Below are 24,345 nucleotides of genomic sequence, written 5' to 3'. Positions count from 1 at the left end.
TCCGATTAGACCATCTGCTGGCTGCTCGCGGACGTTCTGAAAGGGTCCTGTCTGTTCCACCTCCTGGCCCTCCCGCTCCCATACCTATGGAGTTAGGGGGGGCTGCATCTAGGGAGACCGGAGGAGGAGGCTCCTCCTGTACCAGCTGTGGCCGGAGAGGGCACACTTCCGGTCGGTGCTGGAGGAGTCCATCTGGGAGTCGAGAGGGCAGGCAGAACACTCCTCAGTCACCCGAGGTGAGTCGGCACCACCCTCACCCAGAGCTTCCTGTTGGTCACATGTTTTTATTAATTTGTTTCCTTAAGTTTTCTCCTTCTCTCCAGCATAAGGCGCTAGTCGATTCAGGCGCAGCTGGGAACTTTATAGATCGCGGACTCGCCCAGAGGTTGAAGATTCCGTTAGTACCGGTAGACCCCCTTTCCCCGTGCACTCCTTAGATAGTCGTCCGTTAGGGTCAGGGCTGGTCAGGGAAGCCACGATTCCTCTGGAGATGATTACGCAGGGGGATCATAAGGAGCGGATTAGTCTGTTCCTTATCGATTCACCTGCGTTTCCGGTGGTGCTGGGTATTCCCTGGCTGGCTATTCACAATCCTAAGATTTCGTGGAGACAGGGAGCTCTCCAGGGGTGGTCTGATGAGTGTTCAGGCAGGTGTGTAGGAGTTTCCATCGGTGCGACGACGGTGGAGAGTCCAGACCAGGTTTCCACCATGTGCATTCCCGCTGAGTATGCCGATTTGGCTATCGCCTTCAGTAAAAAGAAGGCGACCCAATTACCACCCCATCGACAGGGGGATTGCGTGATAAACCTCCAGGTAAACGCTGCACTGCCCAGGAGTCACGTGTATCCTTTGTCCCAGGAGGAGACGTTGGCTATGGAGACATATGTCACGGAAGCGCTGGGACAGGGATACATTCGGCCCTCCATGTCACCCGTCTCCTCGAGTTTCTTTTTTGTGAAGAAAAAGGAGGGTGGTTTGCGTCCGTGTATTGATTATCGAGGTCTCAATTCGATCACGGTGGGTTTTAGTTACCCACTACCTCTCATCGCTACGGCGGTGGAATCATTTCACTGGGCGCGGTTCTTCACGAAACTGGACCTCAGGAGCTCGTATAATCTGGTGCGTATTCGGGAGGAAAATTAGTGGAAAACCGCGTTTAGTACCACATCTGGCCATTATGATTACCTCGTCATGCCGTACGGGTTAAAGAATGCTCCAGCCATCTTTCAATCCTTCGTCGACGAGATTCTCAGAGACCTGCATGGACAGGTTGTGGTGGTGTATATTGACGATATCTTGATTTACTCCGCCACACGCGCCGCGCATGTGTCTCTAGTGTGCAAGGTTCTTGGGCGACTGCTGGAGCATGACCTGTACGTGAAGGCGGAGAAATGTGAGTTTTCGAAACGAGCCGTTTCCTTCCTGGGTTATCGCATTTCCACCTCAGGGGTGGTGATGGAGTGTGACCGCGTCAAGGCCGTGCGTAATTGGCCAACTCCGACCACGATAAAAGAGGTGCAGCGGTTCTTAGGGTTTGCCAATTACTACCGGAGGTTTATCCGGGGTTTTGGCCAGGTAGCGGCTCCCATTACCTCACTGCTGAAGGGGGGGCCGGTGCGTTTGCAGTGGTCAGCAAAGGCGGACGGAGCTTTCCGTTGTTTGAAGGCGCTGTTCACCGACGTGCCAGTGTTGGCGCATTCGGACCCTTCTTTGGCGTTCATAGTAGAGGTGGATGCATCCAAGGCTGGGGTTGGAGCCGTGCTCTCACAGCGCTCGGGTACGCCACCGAAGCTCCGCCCCTGTGCTTTTTTTCGAAGAAGCTCGGGCCGGCGGAGCAAAACTATGATGTGGGGGACAGGGAGTTGTTGGCTATGGTTAAGGCCCTGAAAGTGTGGAGACACTGGCTTGAGGGGGCTAAGCACCCTTCCCTCATCTGGACTGACCACCGTAACCTGGAGTATATCCGAGCAGCTAGGAGACTGAATCCTCGTCAGGCAAGGTGGGCGATGTATTTCACTAGATTTCAATTTACGATCTCGTATCGGCCAGGTTCCCTCAACACTAAGGCCGACGCGCTGTCCTGTCTCTACGACACTGAGGACCGGTCCATCGATCCTACTCCCATCATTCCGGCAGCTAGGCTGGTGGCACTGGTAGTATGGGAGGTGGACGCGGACATCGAGCGGGCGCTAAGGGAGGAACCTGCGCCTCCACAGTGCCCGGAGGGTCGTAGGTACGTGCCGCTTGCTGTTCGTGATCAATTGATTTGATGGGCTCATAGTCTACCCTCATCAGGTCACCTGGGTATTTCGAGGACAGTGCGAGGTCTTAGGGGGAAGTACTGGTGGCCCACCTTAGTGAGGGACGTGTGATTCTATGTCTCCTCCTGTTCGGTGTGCGCTCAGAGTAAGGCTCCTAGGCACTTGCCACGAGGGAAGTTACAACCCCTCCCCGTTCCACAACGGCCGTGGTCCCATCTATCGGTGGACTTTCTCACTGACCTTCCCCCGTCTCAGGGAAACACGACGATCCTGGTCGTTGTGGATCGGTTCTCGAAGTCCTGCCGTCTTATCCCGTTGCCCGGTCTACCTACGGCCCTACAGACTGCGGAGGCTCTTTTCACCCATGTCTTCCGGCACTACGGGGTGCCCGAGGACATCGTTTCTGATCGGGGTCCCCAGTTTACCTCCCGAGTGTGGAGGGCGTTTATGGAACATCTGGGGGTCTCGGTCAGCCTGACCTCGGGGTATTACCCAGAGAGTAATGGGCAGGTGGAGAGAGTGAACCAGGAGGTGGGTAGGTTTCTGCGGTCGTATTGCCAGGACCGGCCAGGGGAGTGGGCGAGATACATCCCCTGGGCTGAAATGGCCCAGAACTCACTAAGCCAACCCTCTACCAACATGTCACCGTTTCAGTGCGTGTTGGGGTACCAGCCGGTCCTGGCACCATGGCATCAAAGCCAGACCGAGGCTCCTGCGGTGGAGGAGTGGGTGCAGCGCTCTAAGGAGACCTGGAGGGCCGTCCAGGAGTCATTACGTCAGGCGAGTGGACGGCAGAAGAGGAGCGCTGACCGTCACCGCAGTGAGGCCCCCGTGTTTGCACCGGGGGACAGGGTCTGAAACCTGCCCCTCCGCTTGCCCTGCCGGAAGCTGGGTCCGCAGTGTGTGGGGCCATTTAAAGTCCTGAGGAGAATAAACAAGGTTTTTTATCGATTATTACTTCCTTCGTATTATCGTATTAACCCCTCGTTTCATGTGTCTCTCCTCAGGCCGGTGGTAGCTGGTCCCATGCAGGAAGGTGAGGTTCCGGAGGTCCCTCCGCCCCCTCTGGACATCGAGGGGTCCCCGGCGTACACGATACATTCTGGACTCTAGACGCCGGGTGAGGGGCCTGCAGTACCTCGTGGACTGGGAGGGGTACGGGCCGGAGGAGAGGTGCTGGGTCCCGGTGGAGGACATATTGGATCCATCTATGCTGAGGAAGTTCCATCGCCTCCATCCGGATCGCCCTCACCCGAGGCCAGTGTCGTCCCCGAGGCCAGTGTCGACGCGCGTCAGGGGGGGGGGTACTGTCACGAATATCACCGAAGGTGGCTCCCCTTCCTGGTCGGGTGGCGCTCGGCGGTCGTCGTCACCGATCTACTAGCTGCCACCGATCCTTTTTTCCTTTTTCGTTTGGTTTTGTCTAATTGTTTTCACCTGTTCCTTGTTGGGGTTTTGGGGTGGTTGTTATTTAAGTTCGATTAGCCCACTTGTGTTTGTGCGGGCTTGTTTCTGTATTGTGAGAGGTGTTCTTTATTTATGTGGGTTTTCCGCTGTCCGGTTTGATACCAGAGTGTACTTAGGTGGAGTGTATTACGCCTATGTTCGGCATTACCTTTTGTACCTTTTTTGGTTGGACATTAAAGCGTGTTTTTTCCCGTATCCTCTGCTCTCTGCGCCTGACTCTACACCCATTCACTCTTTGAGCGTTACAAAAATGGTCTAATTCACACAATTATCAAGAGAACATCCCTGGTCACCCCTACTGCCTCTGATCTGGCAGACTCACTAAATACGAAATGCTTCATTTGTAAATTATGTCTGAGTGTTGGAGCATGCCCCTGGCTCTCTGTTAAAAAAAACATGAAAATGGTACGGTCTGGTTTGATTAATATTAGGAATTTAAAATGATTTAGACTTTTACTTTTAATACTTCAGTATAGCAATTACATTTACTTTTGATACTGAAGTATATTTAAAACCAAATACTTTTAGACTTTTACTCAAGTAAGATTTTACTGGGTGACTTTCACTTTTACTTGAGTCATTTTCTATTAAGGTATCTTTACTTTTACTCAAGTATGACAATTGGGTACTTTTTCCACCACTGCCATGCACATGGAATATTTTGCAGTACATCTCTAAATAAGACTTTAATCTCAAGAGAAGACGGGTTAAATGTTTAGTCTTCTTTTACTTAGAAAATCATATATGTACATTTAATTAATACATTATCAATAATAAAATTGTAAATTCATGTCTTTCTACATAATACCACAACACATTTTTCCAATCTGGGAGGTGAACTTGAAAAGGTATTCAATCATTTCACTATGTATTTCAGATGGAATCAAGGCATTAGAATGTACCAGAGGCCAGAAAAATAGAGATTGTTCTGCAAAACTTTTTGAACTCAGGGGGGCAATTCAGTTCAAAAGGCTTTATCAGCATGGGAAACATATGTTCTCTCCCTTTCTATCTTTTCATGGCCAAAGCACTTATTTTTTAGCTCAGTGCTCATATGTAGAGGCCAGACTTGAGGAGTTTCAGTCCAAGTCTGACAGAGGGCCAGACTTGAGGAGTTTCAGTCCAAGTCTGACAGAGGGTCAGACTTGTGCAGAAGATGTTGGGTGTTTTTCTGACTACCACCTCTCACAGTACTGGGCCTATGCAGACTGCAAATACATGGCACTGCTGCTCCAAGACAAGCACGACATGTTTGAGGTAAACTACTCTCTATTTCAGATATGCACACCCTCCTCAATCAATCTCATGATGCTATACAGTCACATCTATCTTATATAATAAAGGAAACTGAAAAACATAATTAAGAATTATTAGTCTTTTCAGCACTGACAATGTTGAGATGGATTACATGTTGTCACTCCGCAATTTGTCTGCCTGTGATTTCTTACTTTTTGTATGCTATTTCTGTCCTCAATCACTAACTTTCTGTTTTCAGGTTGCCAGGTGTGATAAGTAACTTGTAGTGCGGTTGAGGACAGGGTTCACATAAAGTGCTCAGCGTTAGACAGATTCAGGCCATGGGGCTAGTTCTATGGAATATTCAAGTGGTTCTGTCACAATCAAAAGCCTGTCCCTTGAATCACTGCTGAATTAAAGCCATTTTGGTTAACACATGGGCTGCTCTGATCTGTTATATTCAAAGCACAGGATTTTTCCTCAGTCAATTCAGGTCAAGAGATGTATTTGAAATTCCATTCTTTAATAAAGTTGTACTCAGAGAAAATAATGGACGATTATCAATTCGTGCCATGATTTTTTATTTATTCATCAATTGAATTTAAATGAAATTGAGTCCAGTTCTGACAGTATCACACCAACATGTAAATGTTAAACAGATGCATGGATATCTTTAATGAATTCCTTTGGCCCATCAGCGATCCTGGAGAAGCTAACTAGCCTAAGCCTAAATTGATACAGACACGTACAAATCAAAAGTGACAACTTTAGCAATCAGCAGACCTTCTTTCTCTTTTTGATGATATCCTGTCGTGATAGGACAGACATTTTCAGTGGATCTTTTCAATGGCAGCCCTTTTCGTTTTGAGTCCTCGGGCAGCCAAGGCCTTGAAAGTCCACTCTAGTTCGAGCTGGCCGCTCCATTAATTCATTTTCCTTTAATGATAATAGATGCTTAAGGGGCGGCCTGCATTTTTGCACAGGTCTGACGAAATTCATGCCTTAAAGACAGGCAGTCAGATGCCTTTTTAAATGATGAATAGCTCCATTTAAAAGTTGCTGAAAGCCAAGATTGTGAAGTCTATCATTTACAGTTGCCTGAATATGGTAATGGTTTCATTATCCAGGGTGCTGGGAAGAAACCCCCCCTTTTTTTGTTGCTTTTTGACAGGAAATGATTGACAGCCCAAATGGTTTGACAAAGAGCCTACAGACAACAAACATCTTGTTTCCTCTAGAGTAGTGTTTGTCCCAAATGGCATCCTATTCCTATATAGTGCACTACTTTTGACCAGGGCCCATGAAAAGTAGTACAATATATAGGGCATAAGGTGTCATTTGGGGTGCAAACTTTGTTGCCAGTCATTGCACTGCCTATTATTAAGCAACCAATGAGATGGTGAATGGGCATGCATTTTCACCTGTGTCTAGTGACAATGGAGGTTTCCCTCAGGATGTATTGCTGCCATACCGTAATATTGAAACTGCTCATGGCACATTGTCATATTTGTTCCATGAATATGAATTGTTTTCTTTACAATTACATATTTAAATGTTAGACGAGATTATTTAAATAGATGACCGCATGAATTGATATGAGAGATTATAGCAACCATGAATATACAGTATGATTGGTAATTACAGTGTTAGTAATTGGAACTGTATTGTGTGCATTACAGGACGTGGTGTGGTCTCAGTTTGGGTTCCTGGGTTGTAGTGGGAGACAGAGCACATTGTGGATTGATACAGAAGGTGCCAATACTCTCTGCCACCTGGACTCCTGTGGGTAGAACCTGGTACTACAGGTGCAAGGAAGGTAATTGTACAGAACTGGGTTGTGTTCAGTAGACACAAAACAAGAAAAAAAAACTGTGAAATGGAGGGGGACTACCTGGATATGTCCAATAAGAAGCGCTTTTTGTTTTCTGTTGCAAATTGTTTTGCTTCGATGAGCCCTAATGAACAAAACATACCTCACTGGCAAGTGGTAGTAGTGCACACAGACGATGGATGTTTCCCTTCACAGAGGGAATTGTACAATAGATTAGAATGAAACAATTTAACAGCATTATAGCTGAGAAGAAAGGAGTGGTACTGGAGTCAGACAATAGATACAGCAAATCAACAGAATGAGAACTGTCTGTAGGGCAAAGATCTACTCACCATGTAGATGTAGAGGTGGCCGTTTACATTCCTGGGAGGGGAGTGGGGGGCTGAGAGGAGGGAGGTGAGGGGCTGAGAGGAGGGCAGGGAGACAGAGGGGAAGGGGATGAAACTCACTTGGGGACAGAATCAGATGGGTTCTCTGGCCCCTGAAAGAGAAAGTCATTTATCGAGGTCTCATGAGAGAGAGATGGGGGTATGAAGTGAGGTACTTTAGAACAGAGAGATATTAGTTCTGTGGAGCACTGAGTCTGACAAAATATATAAATATATTTTTGTATATTATCTTCTCACTGCTTTCTCACTGCTTTTTCTCACTGCTTTTACATATGAAGAACCTTTCACATTGATGTGATGACCTAAGCAAAGAACTCACATTACATAATTGATGAAGGAATTTGTTTCCTATATGTTCATTAACCAATTTAATTATACAAAGCAAACACTCTGTCCGTTTCTAAGAATTTGTAAGATCCTTATTTGCATAAAATAGACATAGACCCGTGTCCAAATTAATCAATAGCGTTTATTCTCGAGAGATCTCTCCTCCAAAAACCATGTACATCACATTATATATTACGCACAGCGTCATAGAGTCCCTCCCCCTCCGACTAGGACAAAACTGATCAAAAGTTAATTCCAACATACTTACGCACATACCTTATACATAATATCTGGATTATCTCCTGAAATCTCTCCTCAGTTTATTACCACTTAGCTGACAGTTCCAGTCCCCCCCAGACACGGAAAACCTAGAGGGGCTTGAGCTGTCTTCCCTTATCTCCACAGAGTTATAGCTTAGTGGTTCAAACATAGGTTAATGATCCATTTAGTTTTCTTTAGGTACACACAGCCATTCTTTTCTTCCCTCATACATGCTACATAACCTCTTCCTTATGAACTAACATTATTTATCAATATAGAAAAACAGGGTAGAGTTCAATTAGTTCTAGTTAAATGTATACATCGTTTAGTAATTTATTCATAAAATTCATAACAATAATATTTCAATAAAGAGAGATTATATTGAACTATAGCTTCTTAAATTGAATGGCGATAGATTCCAGGTTTCCTCAACTACATAGAGAATAACCATTGTGGTTTCAAGTTTTATTTGTCACATGCTGAAGTACAGTGACATGCTTAACTTGAGATGATGCATGCAATGGCTTTGGTAATGGCTTTCCCTTTCAAATAAATTGAACCAAGATCAGCACTCCTACCCTGTTTTATTTCAGGAAGCGTTGGCACCTGTTCCCCCCCCTGCAAACAAGCTGTCTGTACCCCAGCAGGATCCCCTATGAGGAGTCTAGTGTGACGTACTCCAGCCAGACCTCCAGAGGTTCCCCACAGACACGTCAAGGCCCACACAGTCACCCTCTAGTCTGGACAGGTACACACTGTGCCACTTTCCTGGACACAGATTATCCCTTAAGCATGCTTTTTAATTCCAGGACTAGGCTTAATCTGTGTCGAGGGAGTCAGGAAGCAGGTGCAGAAGGTGAGTTTAATAATAAGAAACATGAAGATAATCAAAACAGGGGTAGTGTATTCAACGTAAACCATACCAATACCGCCTGAAGACTGAGGCTACTGAGGGCTAAATAAAAGGGAAAGTAATCAGGGTGATGATGAAGTCCAGGTGTGCGCAATGTGCGCAATGATGGTTTCCAGGTGTGCGTAATGTGGGTTGCTAGGACCGGTGGTTAGTAGACTGGCGACGTCGAGCGCCGGAGCGGAAGAGCAGGAGTAGCCGTGACAGTACCCCCCCTCGACTAGCCGCAGGACGACGCCAGGCCAGGGGGAGGACCGTACCCTCCCAGTACACCAGGTACTGGAGCCAACCCCCACGACGTCAGGAGTCCAGGAGGGACCTGACGGCAAAGGTGAGGCACCCATCGATGTCCAGGGGCGTCACGGGGGACGTCCACCAGGACCCAACAGCGCTCCTCTGGACCGTACCCGTACCCTCATCGGAAGCCACGGCATTCCGATGGAGTCGGAATATATAGGACATCGCTGACCTGGGCGAACTGCTGGATCGGCTGGGGGTCTGGCTCGCTGGGACGACTCGTGGTAGAGGAACCTCCGCTAGTTGGAGATTAATTATCGCGGGTGGTGGAGAACGCGGAGGACCTTATCCATTACCGTACCCAGTTGAGCCAGCTGGTCATGGTGTTGACGGAGTAGGTGTTCCTGTTCATCGACCATCTGGGAGATATCCTTAACTTCTGCTGCTTCCAGTATTCTGTAACGTATACACAGGGAGTCAGGAAGAATGTGAGTTTAATAATAAAACCATGAATATGCTCAAAACATGCGTAAACAAAACCAAAACTGACCGAAAGACTGAGATACTGAGGGCTAAGTAAAGGGAGAGTAATCAGGGTGATGATGAAGTTCAGGTGTATGTAACGATGGGGAGCAGGTGTGTGCAATGATGGTTTCCAGGTGTGCGTAACGTGGATTGCCAGGACCGGTGGTTAGTAGCACGTTGAGTGCCGGAACAGGAGAGCGGGACAATGAAATTTTTATTTTATCGGTTAATAATTGAGTAATCGTGACAGAACAGAAGCTTTAATGTTAAACATTATTGCAGAGATTCATTATGGATGAAGAGGACAGGTATGCTGCATGAAAGTAAGATTGTGCCATCAGCCACCGAGACTTCTAGGAGTTCCAAATAACACGCTATTCCCTATATAGGGGGCGGTGTTGCAATCTACTGCAGAGATAGCCTGCAGAGTTCTGTCCTACTATCCAGGTCTGTACCCAAACAATTTGACCTTCTACTTTTAAAAATCCACCTCTCTAAAAACAAGTCTCTCACCGTTGCCGCCTGCTATAGACCACCCTCTGCCCCCAGCTGTGCTCTGGACACCATATGTGAACTGACTGCCCCCCATCTATCTTCAGAGCTTGTGCTGCTAGGTGACCTAAACTGGGACATGCTTAACACCCCAGCCATCCTACAATCTAAGTTTGATGCCCTCAATCTCACACAAATGATCAATCAACCTACTAGGTACCACCCCAAAGCCGTAAACACTGGCACCCTCATAGATATCATCCTAACCAACTTGCCCTCTAAATACACCTCTGCTGTTTTCAACCAAGATCTCAGCGATCACTGCCTCATTGCCTGCATCCGTAATGGGTCAGTGGTCAAACGACCTCCACTCATCACTGTCAAACGCTCCCTGAAACACTTCAGCGAGCAGGCCTTTCTAATCGACCTGGCCCGGGTATCCTGGAAGGATATTGACCTCATCCCGTTAGTAAAGGATGCCTGTTTTTTTTAAATGCCTTCCTCACCATCTTAAATAAGCATGCCCCATTCAAGAAATTTAGAACCAGGAAGAGATATAGCCCTTGGTTCTCTCCAGACCTGACTGCCCTTAACCAACACAAAAACATCCTATGGCGTTCTGCATTAGCATCGAATAGCCCCCGTGATATGCAACTTTTCAGGGAGTTAGAAACCAATATACACAGGCAGTTAGAAAAGCCAAGCTAGCTTTTTCAAGCAGAAATGTGCTTCCTGCAACACAAACTCAAAAAAGTTCTGGGACACTGTAAAGTCCATGGAGAATAAGAACACCTCTTCCCAGCTGCCCACTGCACTGGGGATAGGAAACTCTGTCACCACCAATAAATCCACTATAATTGAGAATTTCAATAAGCATTTTTCTACGGCTGGCCATGCTTTCCACCTGGCTACCCCTACCCCGGTCAACAGCACTGCACCCCCCACAGCAACTCGCCCAAGCCTTCCCCGTTTCTCCTTCTCCCAAATCCAGTCAGCTGATGTTCTGAAAGAGCTGCAAAATCTGGACCCCTACAAATCAGCCGGGCTAGACAATCTGGACCCTTTCTTTCTAAAATGATCTGCCGAAATTGTTGCAACCCCTATTACTAGCCTGTTCAACCTCTCTTTCGTGTCCTCTGAGATTCCCAAAGATTGGAAAGCAGCTGCGGTCATCCCCCTCTTCAAAGGGGGGGACGCTCTTGACCCAAACTGCTACAGACCTATATCTATCCTACTCTGCCTTTCTAAGGTCTTCGAAAGCCAAGTCAACAAACAGATTACCGACCATTTCGAATCCCACCGCACCTTCTCTGCTATGCAATCTGGTTTCAGAGCTGGTCATGGGTGCACCTCAGCCACGCTCAAGGTCCTAAACGATATCTTAACCGCCATCGATAAGAAACAATACTGTGCAGCCGTATTCATTGACCTGGCCAAGGCTTTCGACTCTGTCAATCACCACATCCTCATCGGCAGACTCGATGGCCTTGGTTTCTCAAATGATTGCCTCGCCTGGTTCACCAACTACTTCTCTGATAGAGTTCAGTGTGTCAAATCGGAGGGCCTGTTGTCCGGGCCTCTGACAGTCTCTATGGGGGTGCCACAGGGTTCAATTCTTGGGCTGACTCTCTTCTCTGTATACATCAATGATGTCGCTTTTGCTGCTGGTGAGTCTCTGATCCAGCTCTACGCAAACGACACCATTCTGTATACTTCTGGCCCTTCTTTGGACACTGTGTTAACAACCCTCCAGACGAGCTTCAATGCCATACAACTCTCCTTCCTTGGCCTCCAACTGCTCTTAAATACAAGTAAAACTAAATGCATGCTCTTCAACCGATCGCTGCCTGCACCTGCCCGCCCGTCCAGCATCACTACTCTGGACGGTTCTGACTTAGAATATGTGGACAACTACAAATACCTAGGTGTCTGGTTAGACTAAACTCTCCTTCCAGGCTCACATCAAACATCTCCAATCCAAAGTTAAATCTAGAATTGGCTTCCTATTTCGCAACAAAGCATCCTTCACTCATGCTGCCAAACATACCCTCGTAAAACTGACCATCCTACCGATCCTCGACTTCGGCGATGTCATTTACAAAATAGCCTCAAATACCCTATTCAATAAATTGGATGCAGTCTATCACAGTGCCATCCGTCTTGTCACCAAAGCCCCATATACTACCCACCACTGCGACCTGTACGCTCTCGTTGGCTGGCCCTCGCTTCATACTCGTCGCCAAACCCACTGGCTCCAGGTCTTCTACAAGATCCTGCTAGGTAAAGTCCCCCCTTATCTCAGCTCGCTGGTAACCATAGCAGCACCCACCTGTAGCACGCGCTCCAGCAGGTATATCTCTCTGGTCACCCCCAAAGCTAATTCCTACTTTGGCCGCCTCTCCTTCCAGTTCTCTGCTGCCAATGACTGGAACGAACTACAAAAATCTCTGAAACTGGAAACACTTATCTCCCTCACTAGCTTTAAGCACTAACTGTCAGAGCAGCTCACAGATCACTGCACCTGTACATAGCCCATCTATAATTTAGCCCAAACAACTACCGCTTCCCCTACTGTTATTTATTTATTTTGCTCCTTTGCACCCCATTATTTATATTTCTACTTTGCACATTCTTCCACTGCAAATCTACCATTCCAGTGTTTAACTTGCTATATTGTATTTACTTCGCCACCATGGCCTTTTTTTTGCCTTTTACCTCCCTTATCTCACCTCATTTTCTCACATTGTATATAGACTTATTTTTCTACTGTATTATTGACTGTATGTTTGTTTTACTCCATGTGTAACTGTGTTGTTCTATGTGTCGAACTGCTTTGCTTTATCTTGGCCAGGTCGCAATTGTAAATGAGAACTTGTTCTCAACTTGCCTACCTGGTTAAATAAAGGTGAAATAAAATAAATAATAAAATAAATGTAATCCACTTATATTGACCAGATTCACCAATTCAGACGCAGCAGCCCTAGTCAATGGAATATTAATCATTGGAAGGTTCAGCCCTACTCAACCCCACATTGCTGCTGCACAGTATGAGGTCTGAGTGAGTTTGCAAAACATTATTTGTCTCATCATTGATACTTTGGTTTGTGACCACTGGCCTTTTCCTGTCTTGACACTGACTCTAGAAGCTAATTAGGAGAGGGGTTGTGTTGTCTTTGGTGTCTGTGATACCCACCACTCTTTCACCCTTCAGATTCCAGCAGCATCAGCCGGCACATCCACACGCTCTCTCTTTGAGTCAAGACAGTGGAAAGCAATGAGCGTCTGTCCCACTTACTATCTCTGAGAACATAGTGCTCCTGCAGAATACTAATGAAGTGCTACCACTAAGAAACAAAACAGTGGGGGCTGTTCATGTGGTTTATAAGTTAGACCTATAACCTATTATGTAGGTACATGACACCTAGTTTTAAGGGGACTTCAAAGAATTAGGTCTTTAGAGGTTATACACTGTTATAACAGACGTCTGTTGTACAAAGCTGTGGATGGGAAACCAAGCATTATCGTACAGGTTATCCTGCACTATTATCTCATAGGTGATTAACTTTCAGATTTTTAGCAACTAATTTCAGTTGTTTTCCACGGGTCCATGTCTGTAGAGTTGAACTAGGACCTATCGTCTGTTGTGTCAAGACTAAGCCCAGTTACCCCCTAGAATAAAACACTTATCACTATGTGATTTATTGAAATATTGCTAAGTCTGTCCAAATCAAGCAAAGCACGCAGCAGACCGCTCTCTAGGCTGAATGAATTAAGACTGCAGTGGAACCGGAGGATCAATATGGCCTGTTCACTTGAATAAAGACCAGAGCCACATTATGAATTGGACAGAAGCCTCTTAGAGGGAGTGGAGGGCGGTCAGAAGCTGCCATCTAGTGGCTAGTGTCCCCCACTGTGTTGAACCAGTCTCAAATTTCTGTTTCAGATGTCACGAACCGGCTCGAAGCCCGTAACAAAAAAAGAGACTTGGAGATAAGGAATAACAAAAATATATTTAACTGAGGCAACCTATTTACAAATAAATCTGGGGACCAACAAGGACCCCGGAACACCACACCAATCACACAAACAACAAAACACTGCCCTGGATCCTAGTCCCACTGCTCCAGCCAACCTCGTCCTTCCCAGACCTCAACAACCTTTGGCAACAGGAAGCAACCTTTAAGAGGAAAGAAGAAAACGAGGCCAGAAGGGAACAGGAGTTCCAGAACAGGACAATACCAAACAAAATAAACAACGGTCAGTCATGTAGATATTCAGGAACAGGGCATACGAGAGAGCGCGTCAGCAACAAGTTCCAACGAAAAGAGCGTCTCAGGGTCCTTCCATTAAAGTTTGGCAACAACCATACGTTTACAACAATATCAAATGAGCCCAGGCACAACCAAGAGTGACCCCTGGGTAAATCTGGGTCACCTTCCCAGAACCAACTCTCCCTGAGAGCTTTCCTTCCCTAACCAACTCTAGCCACTCTTGTTGCAACTTGATTTTAGTACGCTCCAAATCCTGTCTAAATGCCAATTCCTTTTCATACTTTACTCAATCATGCTCTAGCTTAACACAATCATACTCTAGTTGTAACAGAAGCAGTTCTTTCTGGAGTTGAAAAGAAAGACTACTAGGGCTAACAGATGGAGCGGCCATTGAACTGGGGAGACGGGCGAGTCCTCAGCAGAGGCTGCCCCAGTGGTAACTGTAAGAATACCACTCTCCATCAGATTGGCCCTTCAATATCAACCTAACAGAATGACATTTATCACTAATAACAACCTGGTATTGATCAGCGATCTTCAACAGATGTACATAATTCGAACAGTTCCTCTGATGGAAAGCGAATGAACTTGTCTATATTAGACACCATAGTCACAAGTAAATACAAAAAAATTATCTTCCCTCTGCTGAGCACACCAGACCACAAGAGAAATGCAATCACACTAGGCACCACAGAAGACAGATGAGATATATGGAGCTTCCCCAAATCCTACAATAACTCAACCCTAGTCTTCGTGCGGATTCACGGTGGGTAATTACACACTGTACCCCGCTAGCAAGGGAAAACCCCCACCAGCACACTGGCAGATTCCCCGCAAGTTACAGATGTGCCACCGAGACAACTGCTCAGTCCACAGACACCACACAAAAACAACAAAATAACCACGCCCAACCTATTCCAAAATAAAACACGTCGCTAAGCCTAACAGGGGAAAAAAGAAAGGCTATAGCTCCAGGTAGCAAATGGCACTACCCTACCCATTTCTCCCACTGAGGTACACTGCAGATTGTATTCACCTCAGACCGATGTCCCAACAGCAAGTAGAGCAAGAGTTTCCAGTCTGGGCAGGGGCCTAGAAACTAACCAATGTACTCTCCAACGCAGCACACAACCAACTATCCACCGCAGTGGCAAGTTTACCAAACTAAAAGGCAACCAACTCTGGGCACCAAACATTACAACTCAAAATCTGTAACAAAAGATGCAAACAAAGCACCTACAGAGTTTTCGAACATTAACTCCACATTTTCTACCAAACAATACACATACCAGTTAGCCTAATGACTAGTATTAGTCCTTCATAGTGCAACAAAGTGCAATACAACTAAATGTCAGGAACCAACCTAATGATCCTGGATGACTCACACCACAAAGCAACAATCATAACTTCAAAATCCCAGCTGACTCTCACCACAACGCGAGAAACATACCTTCAAAACCCCAGATGAGCCCCCACTTGTCATGAACCAGCTCAAAGCCCGTAACAAATAAGGGAGACAACATGGAGATATGGAATAACAAAGATATATTTATTAACTGAGGTAACCTATAAACAAATAAACAATGGTGTTTAGTCAGTAGTGTTAGTGAGTGGTTGCATGTATAGATGTGATAATGAGGAGTGTTGAAAGATGCCAACACAAACAACCCAGCCACAACCAAAATCAAACAGCATGTCTGCATGGAGATGAATAGGGAAGAGGTCTATTTACCCCATTTCGCAGACGACCCTCGCAGCTCCGCCCACCGACATCCTAATAAGGAAAACAAGAGCAAAGAGAAAGAATTCGGCAGACAGAGTCGGAGGGTCGTCACACAGAGCACTCAGCATTCTAATCCTTACAGTCCTTGACTCCTTCAGCTCTGCTATTTATTGACTGGCTATGCTCTGCTCTCTGACCCCTGGACTGTGATCTGTGGTGCTAGAAGACAATTCCAGACATTTTTGGCTCCTTCAGTGCTCCTACTAAGAGATACGTTCCTTATCCATATTCCTACCTATCACATTGTGTTTCTTCTGACATCTGACCCTGTTGCCCTCCTACTCCAATATGTGCTATTTGTTCCCAGACACTGGGGGCACCATGTGGAGTCTGTCGACCCTGTTAATGTCTCCGTCAACTCCTGGATTGAGTTGGTAGGTACAGTAAAGTCACCTCATATGCTTCAGAGGGCCATATTTACAGCTTGATGTGGTTTTCCCACCACAAGCTACCCCTACCGCCCATAGGGCCCTGGTTAAAAGTAGTGCACTATATAGGGAATAGGGTGTCATTTGGGACGCAGCCTCACAGGGGATGGATGTGACGGGTGTTGAGACTCCCTGATGATGACTGTGGGTTTTTGAGTAATGAACAGGCCTCAGAGTAAAGCTATGGCTGTCATAATGATTTGTGGGTGTGCATGTAAAGGAGTGGTGCACTGCATAACACATTGATATATCTAGATGAGAGGAATGTGTATTCAGGTAGTGTGTCACCTCTGGTGCCTCCTGATAACTGGCTCTGAGACAACGTCACAGACACAATCAATTATGCCTGCTGCACATGTCTTTATCAGCGACTTCTTTCTCATGATAGGAGTTTTTCTTTCTTCTTCCTGATCTGATACAGGAAGTTGATGATGAGGTAAGAGCAGGCGAGGCCCTCGCCAACGCCATTGTCTGTGCTCTGAGGACGACACTTAGTAACGACAATGATGATGACTGGCTCAATCCCACTGAGGTACAGTATCCTGACCCTTGGTCCCAGATCTGTTTGTGCTGTCTTTAATTTATTTGTATTTATTTCAACTTTATTTAACCAGGTAGGCTAGTTGAGAACAAGTTCTTATTTACAACTGCGACCTGGTCAAGATAAAGCAAAGCAGTGTGACACAAACAACAACACAGTTACACATGGAGTAAAACAAACAGTCAATAATACAGTAGAAAAATAAGTCTATATACAATGTGAGAAAATGAGGTGAGATAAGGGAGGTAAAAGGCAAAAAAAAGGCCATGGTGGCGAAGTAAATACAATATAGCAAGTAAAACACTGGAATGGTAGATTTGCAGTGGAAGAATGTGCAAAGTAGAAATATAAATAATGGGGTGCAAAGGAGCAAAATAAATAAATACAGTAGGGGAAGCGGTAGTTGTTTGGGCTAAATTATAGATGGGCTATGTACAGGTGCAGTGATCTGTGAGCTGCTCTGACAGTTAGTGCTTAAAGCGAGTTACACATGGAATAAACAAACATACAGTCAATAATACAATAGGACATATATACCAATTGTCATTGACAATGACCACAAGACTTGGGAAGACGGCATAAACAGATCTTGGACCAGGTTACCTTGACCCCGACTTATCCTCTTCACACTCTACTGTATGTCAAAATATTGACAGTTCACTTGGCACTGCCACAAGCCACAACAAACCCCCTGTACCTTGTAGAATCTGATGGTACATTTGTCATGCACACTCTGGGTCATTCTCAGTGCAGTCCGACAATTTGTTGTCCTTATAAGAACATAGATCACAGGGAGGAATTTGTCCCGTTTGGCTGAGGTCCAGGGAAAGACAAAAGTCCCAGGAATGCAGCATATAACAACAGAGAGGAGATGACTGAATTCCAACCCACCCATATTGACAAATCTGTCTAGCTCCAATTAGCATTCAAGCATTTGGGTTGTTGACTGACCTTATGCTAGAGATTGCCTAGCCAAAAACTTGGCTTTTTATGTAAGAAATTAAGAGCTCGAAAGAGGCTACAGAACAAAGGATTACGTGTGTGAGACTAGTTAAGAGACAGAGACCTTGTACACATACAGTACTGACCATAGTCCCTGAGGTATGTCAACCCTGAGTAAGGTGGATAGTGCCGAAACATTGGTTATTTTGGTTTCGACTTTCTTTCTTTTTTTCTGAAGGAGGGGTTGGTGGTACTGATGTGAACATGCAGTACCTGAAGCTGGCTGTGGGGGCCTGAATAGAGAAGAGAGGGACAACAAGTCACTGTGACCAACAGACCCAGGATACCCCAGCAGGGGGCCATCCAGGGACCCGTACAGGGGCATATCGTGACTCCAATGGCCAAGCTTAGAACACTAGCCCTTCATCACCACCAGCAGAGGACTCCTACTCACCCTCCTCTTCCTCACAATCTACTGTACCCTTCGGCCCCCACCTCATCCCTGTGACCTGGAACCAGAATGGCATACAGAAAACTACAGAGCAGAACCCCAAAAAGAAAGACGGACCATCACCATCCAAAGACTGTGACATAGTCAGGCCTAGCAGCATAACACAAAGCATCACACCCAGACCTGGTTGTGGGAGTAGAGCCCACACCAGCATGGAGGGGAGGCATGTCCAATCTCCAGTTCAGCCTCAGACCCTCTAGTGTTACCAGAGCCAGGCTACAGAGATATAGGAAGGCCACCACCGGGGGACAGAGACGAGGGTGACGGAGCACACTGCCCCATCTCCATCATCACCAACGACCTGCTGCAGTGCCTGGTTCACCCTGAGGTCATCACTAGAGTCCCTGAACTACTGATGGAGAGACAGTCAGATCAGGGACAGCCGCACCATAGCCTCATAGTCTGCATTACAATGTTCATACTAGCATACTACTTAGGATGAATGCCATACTATATTACTTCATACTAAGTGGTAAGCTAATATATGGATATTGCAGCAGAGTCTAACACTCACAGAAGAAGTAGATTGACTGTTAAAAGAGTAGTTAACTATTTTACAACTTAATGTTAGATGGTTAATTGCATGGAAAGTAGTCTATGGGCCAGGAGAAACTGTAATCTATGCTTCAGATCTCTTTAAACATCCACTACAAACTTCAGCTAACTTTAGCCACCACAAGCTAACAATCAATGGAAGTGATGGGGCATGTGAGCTTGTTTTTTTCAATGGCCAAATTACCTTTAAGTAACATAAAACTAAATGTGGAGTTGATTTTAATTGATTTCAGGGGATTTTGACTTTTTACATGCTCTCACTTCTGTTGATTGTTAGCTTGAAGTTTGTAGTGGCTGTTTAGAGAAAAACTATAATTCAGGGTTCAGTTATCTTGGCCCATCGACTAATTTACGGGTTAAGAAACATCTAACATCAAGTTGTAAAATAGTGAACTACTCCTTTAATTAAGTTCCCTCAATTGTTAAAAAGGGTGAAAACAGGTCAGTAAGTAATCTGTAAGTATATCATTTTGGACGTGGTTGAGTAACACTTGAAAGGCACCACAACACTCATCGAAGAAGTAGATTGTAAATAAGTTCCCTTAAGTGTTAAAAAAGGGGGAAGGAGATCAGTAAGACAGTTGACTTGAGTACCTGAGGTAGTGAAGGTAGATCATAGTAGTAAAACCTCTGACAGCGGCTCTTATGTCCTCTAATACTGCTGCTGAGATTCTCTCTGTGGAGTTAGCAGTGTTTTAGAGATTTCGAAACCACAGAATGAACTTCTGTGCTCTGCAGTGCCCACATGGGAAATCCTGCCTGGCTCATAGTTATTCCAGTGTCAGAGAAGGAAAGAGGAAAGAGATGCTCCTTCTTTTTCTACCCCCATAGATATGGTTTATTGTAGTCTGTTATAATGATTTATATGACTATTATAATCTTGGGGACTCAGTTCCATGAGGTCAAATCCAAGACAAGATTATTTCTTACATTCTTACCATGTTTTGTTGTCTTGTGCTATTAGTTTGATTCATTTAATTCTATACACGCCGAGCAAATAGCACTCAAATAGCACTTAGAATTACTTTGTACGATCCTAATCTTTGTAATAATAGTGATATATCTCAGATGTCGGCTACATTTTCTGCATTACATTCCCCAGCTGTTTGCATCCCAAATGGCACCCTATTATCTATTTAGAGAACTACTTTTGACCAGAGCCCTATAGGTGCCATTTGGAACTCAGAGAGAATGGTAGAATGGCAGCCTGTTATGAAACAGTGATTAATGAAGGTTGTCTAAGGAGTGATGGATGTAATATGTCCGTTACTAGGAAGTGGTGTGATTGCTTTCTGTCGGTAGTCATGGATCTGTGATAAGGGAAGGAAATCCCACGTGCCAAAGCCATGAATGAGTAAAGATGATAAATGTGCATACCGATTCCACCAACAGTGAGCTAGTCCTGCAAAGCCATAAGAGTAGTAAGCTTTCTAGTGACACCATCAGAAATAAAATTATAAAATATTCAACTAGAGAAATGTACACCTTTTTATTTAGCACTTAATTTTTTATTTACAGTAAAATTACAGAAAAATGTTTCTCAAGATTAGAAAATGTTATGCTGATGATTAGGAGCAACATGTCTTCTCTAGAGTGTCTTGAGACTTTTCCCTGACTCCATAGTTGTCCCCCACGATGAAACCGGGGAGGGGACTGTCGATTTGTCTCCATCCTTCCTTTTGTTCGTACGTACGTACGTCTTGCCACAGAGATCCGGCTTTTACAAAATTACACTGATTGGCCAAGGCGTGGAGCTATAGTAATTAACTGAAATTTGCTAGTCACACGCAATATCTCAATTAGCCCAAGGTGGTGGCTCTGCATCATTTGTGTGGGACTACATGTTTACTGTTGCCTCTCAAGTAGCCAGTATGAAGAGGGACCATTTTTACAATGTCCTGTTATTGTGTTGTTTTTGGATAGGTTCTCTTTCATTTATCATTAACTGTAAGAGACAGTTGTGTTCCTTGTCTACTATGAACAACATTATAAACAGGAAACTAACATTTGTTTAATTATGAAGCAGTACTGTAAAATTCTGTAAAATGTTATAAATTCAATTTATTTTATTTTATTTTGCCATAAAGTATTTCAACAATGTTGTTTTGTTCCTACTGGTCCTGGTTTCACCTGTGGATTTTGAGGTGTCTAGGTTGGAGTGCTAACTCTGGTTAGTACATAAGATCACACAGACAGGGTGTGACAACAACAAACTACATACAGTAAGGCTCAGTGAAAATATACTCAAACACCATTCACCAAATCGTAATGCTTTGCTCCGATTTACCAATGCATAAAAACATTCCACAATAGGGGCTTACAGGTCTATCGAGGGGGACGTCTTAACACAGTACGTCAGTCACCAAGCTACATCTTAGTGCTCTTCTCTATTGGGTTCAAGTACATACTGTTGTCTGTCTGGTCCATGTGGTATTTCTGGTTCTTTTTCAAGTTGTCTTCATCGTCGTCATTGACTGTCTTGTCTGGGAACAGCTTGTCTAGCTCGTCAGGGTCTACGTAGGTGTAGAAGTAAGCCATGATGGAGAAGATGATGCAGACTGCCACCAGGAGGCCAGCGAACAGCAGGAACTCCATCCACTGGGAATTAGAAGTTCGACTCAACATTAAACACATTTAACACAGGCCTATGTTGTTATTTGAAAGCCATATTTATTACCCTGGTGTACTCTACTTGAGAAAGGGACCAAGACAGTAATGATGTTGTGATTGGTTGCCCTCTAGTGGACTACCACAGACATTTGGTTCTGTTTTACTGTTTTTAACTGTTTTATGCAGTCTATGGGTTCAATGGTGCAATGACAAGATTTTCTAAACGGCACAGTGAAAACAAAAGCACTCTTCTACTACTGGGACTGGGACTTACCTGATCCAGACCTGCCCCCTCTGCGACGATCAGCACAATGACATTGCCAAAGGCTACAGTCAGCAGCCAGCCGGCCTGCAGCACTGACTTCATGTTAGCTGGGGCCTGTATTGAACATAGACCTATATTGTTTATCATTGGTGGGGAAAAGCAGGGACAGATCACACAGCTCTGTTGGATAATAGTGATGATGCACACGTTCTTTACTCAAACATTATATTCTCTCCTTGTAAAGGCGGAATTCCAAATAATCAACCCATAACCTTGTAATCCCCCTATGCATTTCATGTAGATCTGAAAGGGTTCAGGTTGGTATGAGCAATATGGTTTTAGCTTCATCTTGCCCTCTGAAAGGCTAGGTAGAATTTTCATCATATTGAACACCCCAATTCTTTCAGATATTCAGAGGTACCTACACTATGTAGGCATTTTAGGCTTATTTTCAATACTCAACCAATAACCAATTACTAATCACTGCTGACCTGTGAGTAAGACAACTACTGACCTGTGAGTAGGAGAACTCGAGGCCTGTGATGGAGAACATGACTTCTCCTGCTGTGATCAGGACGTATTGTGGAATCTGCCAGGCTATGTGGACATTGTTGGCCTTCACATCCTCCATTTTCTGGAGAATGATCTCTCCAGGGTCCTGTAAAAAAAGTAAAGGAGGTTAGTACTGTATGCCAGTGCAGGCACTGAAAATGCTAACAATGCCAAGGTTGTGGGTTCAATTATCGCAGGGATCACATACACTTACTAGTTTAACTACCAGGTAGCTAGTACTGGAGGTAGCTGTGCTAGTCCATGTAGTTATAGTTATACTGGCTTCAGGCTGTAGCAGGAAACACATATAGTATCTACAGTATGGTATTTTGTGGTCTCATGTAAAGCCAGTGGCCTGACTCACTCCTTTGAGAATGACAGTGTACGAGGCTCCAAAGTCAAGCAGGCCCAGGGTGATGAGGAAATCCTGTGAGCCTGATGTACACTTATCATTTGTGTACCTGTGAGAGATGGGATAGGTGAAGGATTTAGAGAAGGCAGAGGTAAAAGTGATCTGTGGATACTGAGATATGATCTAGTATTGTACTAGTATTGTACCGATTTGTTAATATATCAGTCAGATTTTCAATGTTAGAAAATTAGGAATATCAATTATAGGATATTCTGTCAGTGGACTGGGATGAGAAACTTTAATATTTGTTAAGATTAACTGCAATGGAAAGGAAATATGCAAGTCATACTCACTCTTTTCTTTCCACACTGTTATGGGGAGATATGCCATAGTCTTCAGGTACGTAAAAATCCACAGCACCCACTGTTATGTTCACAGCCTCGCTCCGTGTGTTGATGAATCTGTTCGAGACAGTGTACATGTTAAATGCTTCAGCTCCAATACATTTCTAATGCAGGTATGCAGAGATGGGATAAAGTGTATTCATTGATCTATAGCTGAGAGTCATGGGGAACATGTATTTTTCCATTGTACAAGATGATTCACAAGATGATGAACTCTTATTCTTTCCTCCAGTTAAATTCAGACGTAAAAACATCATTACCTCAGGTACGCTTCCATTTTTTCACTTTTATGTATGTTGTCTGTCGCCTATATTATGAAATAAATAAATAAAAATAAACAGAAAAGATCATGAAAGTTGGAAATATAGAAATAATTTCTGTAGTAGGCTATTAAGAAGAGCTACTGGTCGTTCAATAACTTTTGTAATCATTATGGTGCTTCAGATCAGACTTCAGACTCACTAGTTGACACACAATCCCAGAACCATTGCTGTGCAGGACGAGAGTGTAGGCTTTCTGCTCTGTGAAGGTCTGGACACACTGGTAAGGGCTTTCATTTTGGGTGACCGCCATATTGATGGTCTTGTTGTGTCCCCCTAGTTGAATATGCTGATATGCTGGTGGATCCTAATGGACAGACACAGTGGCAGAGTGAATTGACAAGGTTTATGTTCAGCTATATAGCCAAAACAAAAGACACGCTGACCCCAGAAGAACACACTCCTATCTGTTAGGACTGCTTTCTGTAAGAGCTGCTGTCAACGTTTATAAATACATGATGTGTTATACGCATAGCATTATCAACTTAAGTTAAGTTCATAGAAATAGTATTACAGGAATGTACAAAGCCACTCAGACCACAGCAATTTGGCCACACCCTCATGGGTACATTAATTCTTTGGTTAGGTTAGAGTAAAACATCCTGTTTGGTAATATCCTGTAATGTGCTTTACTGTTGTCTTGTTTTACAAATCTGCCAATCTAGTTTACCTCATAGGATTTGATGGGTTGTGAGAAGAGGTTACTCCCTGGGATGTTCAGTTTGACGTCACTGACAGCCAGATTGTAGACCTGTAGCAGACATTGTCCCTGTGGCGCAGGCTCCACCACCGTTTTCTACCAGAGGCAAAGAGAAGATAGAGGGGACATTAGAATCAAGGTAGTCTCTTCCCACAGCTACAGCTGCTATAGGTA

General features: G+C 44.8%; 1 protein-coding gene across 1 annotated transcript in view; it reads right to left on the bottom strand.

The window, feature by feature from the left end:
• Positions 1 to 7,634: 7,634 nt before the first annotated feature.
• slc15a2 (solute carrier family 15 member 2) overlaps positions 7,635 to 24,345 on the bottom strand; it is a 43,612-nt gene continuing 26,901 nt past the window's right edge. Inside the window, exons 16-24 of the mRNA XM_039006909.1 lie at positions 24,142 to 24,267; positions 23,614 to 23,778; positions 23,412 to 23,458; positions 23,101 to 23,208; positions 22,760 to 22,856; positions 22,358 to 22,501; positions 21,853 to 21,957; positions 21,377 to 21,566; positions 7,635 to 9,376 (exon numbers count right to left, since the gene is read on the bottom strand). Coding sequence (XP_038862837.1) covers positions 9,273 to 9,376; positions 21,377 to 21,566; positions 21,853 to 21,957; positions 22,358 to 22,501; positions 22,760 to 22,856; positions 23,101 to 23,208; positions 23,412 to 23,458; positions 23,614 to 23,778; positions 24,142 to 24,267 — 1,086 coding nt within the window. The 3' untranslated portion in view covers positions 7,635 to 9,272. The remainder of the gene's footprint in view (positions 9,377 to 21,376; positions 21,567 to 21,852; positions 21,958 to 22,357; positions 22,502 to 22,759; positions 22,857 to 23,100; positions 23,209 to 23,411; positions 23,459 to 23,613; positions 23,779 to 24,141; positions 24,268 to 24,345) is intronic.

This window comes from Salvelinus namaycush, chromosome 13, assembly GCF_016432855.1.
Source record: "Salvelinus namaycush isolate Seneca chromosome 13, SaNama_1.0, whole genome shotgun sequence".
In the NCBI taxonomy this organism is placed as follows: Eukaryota; Metazoa; Chordata; class Actinopteri; order Salmoniformes; family Salmonidae; genus Salvelinus; species Salvelinus namaycush.
This window is presented reverse-complemented; position numbering and strand designations above follow the sequence as displayed.